At 35.9% G+C, this 4,099-nt stretch overlaps 1 protein-coding gene across 1 annotated transcript in view; it reads right to left on the minus strand.

The window, feature by feature from the left end:
- The window catches only part of LOC106106921, a 40,079-nt gene that overhangs the window by 30,181 nt on the left and 5,799 nt on the right, over positions 1-4,099 (minus strand). The window contains exons 4-8 of the mRNA XM_013287580.1: positions 3,570-3,632; positions 2,501-2,617; positions 1,301-1,435; positions 777-957; positions 211-290 (exon numbers count right to left, since the gene is read on the minus strand). Of these exons, the coding sequence (XP_013143034.1) occupies positions 211-290; positions 777-957; positions 1,301-1,435; positions 2,501-2,617; positions 3,570-3,632 (576 nt within the window). The remainder of the gene's footprint in view (positions 1-210; positions 291-776; positions 958-1,300; positions 1,436-2,500; positions 2,618-3,569; positions 3,633-4,099) is intronic.

Below are 4,099 nucleotides of genomic sequence, written 5' to 3' on the forward strand. Positions count from 1 at the left end.
TACTGTTTTTTTGAGAATATTTTGTTTTGTTTTTAGTGCATTTTGTTTTGTTTTTAGTGTATTTTGTTTGGAAGTCGGTTTTGTTTTTTACCTCAGCTTTCGTTCGCTAGCTATCTTTGTTTAGGATGTGACATGGAATGACTGAATTAATACTTTGATGTTAACATTTTTTTTATTTATTGAGTATACTTTCTTAGAAATATAACTTACTTGAGTGTAGTTGTTACTGGTCCTGATATTCTGTTGCAAAGTTCATCGGACTCGTCTGAATTGTCAGCGCATTCTTTAATCTGTGGATATCAAATAGATTAATTATTAATAAGATAGTAAGTAGTGTATTTGTTTTTTTATTTATTTTTAATAAGCTATAAATTTCTAACAAGTTATTTGTGTGGCAGGAAAGTGGTATATCACTATTTATTTATTGTGTGATCGACTATACATAGTTAATTTTTATTTTCTCGATACATACAATTAAGTAAAAATCCTATGGTAGTTTTGTCACAATAAATAACCAATTTTAATATCTATCGATTAACTAAACTAAATAAAAAACTTTTAATTACAATTTAAGTTTAATCATGAAGACAACTGAAAAAATGTTATTTAAAAATAAAATTAAGTTAAGCTTAAATTACAGTTAAGTTACGTTTAAGTTACGGTTAAGTTACGTCTAAGTTACAGTTAAGCTACGTTTAAGTTACGTTTAAGTTACAGTTAAGTTACGTTTAAGTTCAAGTTAAGTTACCATTAAGTTTAAATTAAGTAAAACATACCCCATTACAATCAGCGCCCTGATCCACACAAGCGCCGTACGCGCACTGAAATAAATAAGTCGGGCAGACTTTCGCTGCGCACGCCTTCACTGTCTCATCCGAGCCATCACTACAGTCGGCGACACCATCACAATGATTGAAACCGGATATTAACTGGCCATTGTCACATTTAAATTGACCCCTAAAATAAAATAATTAGTTAACCATTGCTGAAGAAAATACTAATATTATAAATGCGAAAGTTTAGATGGATGTTTGTAAGAGTTTGTAGCCTAAACGACTGAACGGATCGCGATGAAATTTGGCATAGATGTAGAGCATAGTATGGAAGTACACATAGGCTACTCAGTTTTGTTTTGTTTTCATTCCACGCGGACGGAGTCGCGGGCGTAAGCTACTGATCCTACAAATGGATAGGCTTATTGAAAAAAGTAAAGTTTTCCATCCCATCCCATCCATCTAACGCATTTATAATATTAGTATGATTACTATGATATAGTAAGAAGTAAGATTGTTATACTCACGTTACTTCATCAGTTTCGTTCCTACATCTAGGTAGTAACTCATCAGAATTATCGGCACATTCTTGTATACCATTGCAAGGAGCAGTTCCATCTACACACGCCCCATAAGTACATCGAAACCAATTATTTTGGCATCTGGAAAACAAATTGTAGAATAAAACTCTGAAACATAACTATTTTTTTGTCGTTTTTTAAGTAAATAGCTATGTGATAAGAGTGGATAAAGTAAAGAATGTGGTGCCAGTGGTGGAGAAATTGAAAAGCAAAAGGTTAGCGTGGACATATGCGACGAGATGGAGACATAAACCAGAAAGTGTTAAGATCGTGGATGGACAAAGGTAGAGGAAGACCGAAGTATGTGTGGATTGTGTGAAAAATATACTGTGCCGACCCTCTGTAGGGATAAGGACAAGTTGATAATGAAAAAAAAAATTTTAGCTGCATTTTATTATCCCCAAATGTTTGTTTCGTTGTACACATCCGAAGAGGTACTAATTGTTACTTTGTATTGATGTTTTTTTATAAATAATAGAAACATAAATTCATTGTTTTCATTTGTGTAATTATCAATTGCAAATATCAAAATTACGGTTACCATAATACTGCTTCCTTAATGTTGGCTTGTAGTTTATGGTCTCTTTCACACAAGATTTTTCCTCTAAGTTTAATAGTGAAAATGTATAGTGTGTCGTAAGTGTAGGGCTTTTTATTAAGAAGGATTATTCAAAAACATTCTGTGGTTGACATCCTATGCCATAAATTAGTGTGTTTACGCTTTATTATATTAGTATAGATATAAATAAGTTGCGGATGAAATTAGATTGCATGTGGCTGAGATGCGTATGTTAAGATGTGTGGTGTGACAAGAATGGATGAAGTTAAGAATGTGTTTAGAGGAAGTTTGAAAGTAGCGCCAGTGGTGGAGAAATTGAGAAGCAAAAGGTTAGCGTGGTATGGACATGTTATGCGACGTAATGATGGGGACATAAACCAGAAAGTGTTGAGATTGAATGTGGATGGCTACAAAGGAAGAGGACGACCAAAGAAAGTATGGATGGATTGTGTGAAAGAAGATATGCTTAAGAAAGGAGTGGACTCAGATATGACTGATAGAGATGTATGGAAGAGCATCACATACTGTGCCGACCCTCCGTAAGGGATAAGGGCAAGTGGATGATGAGACATAAATAAGATACTTACTTCTCTGATCTACAAAGAGGGTACGATTCATCGCTGCCATCGGGACAATCGACGATGCCATCGCATTTTCCATCAAAACTTATACAACTGGTATCTCGACATTGCCATTGATTTTTACTGTAAGAAAAATGGATTACTTTTACTTAATTATCCCAACTCTATACACGTGAAATTAAAAACAAAAGAATCATTTGTATTCTAGATTATCCTCTATATCTATGACAAACAGTGGTAGTGCCCGCTTTAACATGTTAGCACTGCAGGGCACGCCCCCAGTAATACCACGACCACACAGAAGAAAGGCGTGAAGTCGAAGCAATTCCGTGTTTCGTCTGATGAGTGTGGTGCCGGAGGCCTAATTTAAGTCCCTTTCCCTTTACCACCCTTTTCTTATAAGGAGAGGTTGGGAAGAGGAAGTGGATTTGACGATGGAGGAGATGCATAAGAAGGGGAAATATCCTCTTTATGTGCGTCTCCTCCTCCGTCGTATAAGGGTAGGCAATGCATCTGCAATTGTGGATGTCTATGGGCAGCGGTCGCTTCGTCATTTTGGCGGTTTCAGGTGGCCGCTTGCTCGTTTGCCACCTTATGTTATAAAAAAAAAACATTGAGATCCTTTCAGTTTAGGCTACAAAGTAACAAACATCCATCTAAATTCGCATTTATATTATAACTGGCTTTAACTCGCGACTCCTTGCGCATGTAATTAAAAAAAAAACAAAAGTGAGTAACCTATATGTTCTTCCAGATTATCTTCTACATCTGTACCAAATTTCATCGAAATCCGTTTAGCTGTTAAGGCTACAAAATCTAACAAACATCCATCCATCTAAACTTTCGCATTTATAATTTTAAGAAGATTAAGTAAGACTAGCTTTCAATCACGACTTCGTCCACTCTTTAATGATAAAAGATTTTTTTAAATGGACCCAATTTTAGAGTTATTTCAATACATAAAAAAATACAAATCTTTCCTCTGGATGCACATTTACTTTCATACCGTAAAATGAAGACAACAGAAACCATAACTAAAAGTTTTTAAGCTAAAATTACATTTTTACAAACTTACCGACAGTTAGAAGTTGTCTGTCTCTTGCTTCTTTGATGGCCTGTGTTCCATGTTGACACGAGCCTGGAAATTAAAATTTTTGCTATGAAACCACTATACATCTGTGCTTAGTGCTACTCTAAGTATAGTGACTAGATGATATGCGAAACACGCATAGTTTTAACTATACTGACATAATACCTGGTGTAATACCACGACCACACAAAAAACAGGCGTGAATTGGAAGCAATTCCGCGTTTCCTCTGATGAGTGTGGTGCCAGAAGCCTAATTTTAATCCCTTTCCGTTTCCACCCTCTTTTATGAGGAAAGGATGGGAAGAAAAAGTGTAATTGACGGAGGAGGAGACGCACATACAGAGGATATTTCCCCTTCCTATGCATCTTCTCCACCGTCAAATCATCTTCCCCTTCCCATCCTCACCTTATAAGAAAAGAGTGGTAAAGAGAAAGGGACTTAAATTAGGCCGGCACCACACTCATCAGACGAAACACGGAATTGCTTCCATTTCACGCCTGTCTTCTGTGTGGTC

The sequence above is a fragment of the Papilio polytes genome, unplaced genomic scaffold, assembly GCF_000836215.1.
Source record: "Papilio polytes unplaced genomic scaffold, Ppol_1.0 DF822067.1, whole genome shotgun sequence".
Lineage (NCBI taxonomy): Eukaryota > Metazoa > Arthropoda > Insecta > Lepidoptera > Papilionidae > Papilio > Papilio polytes.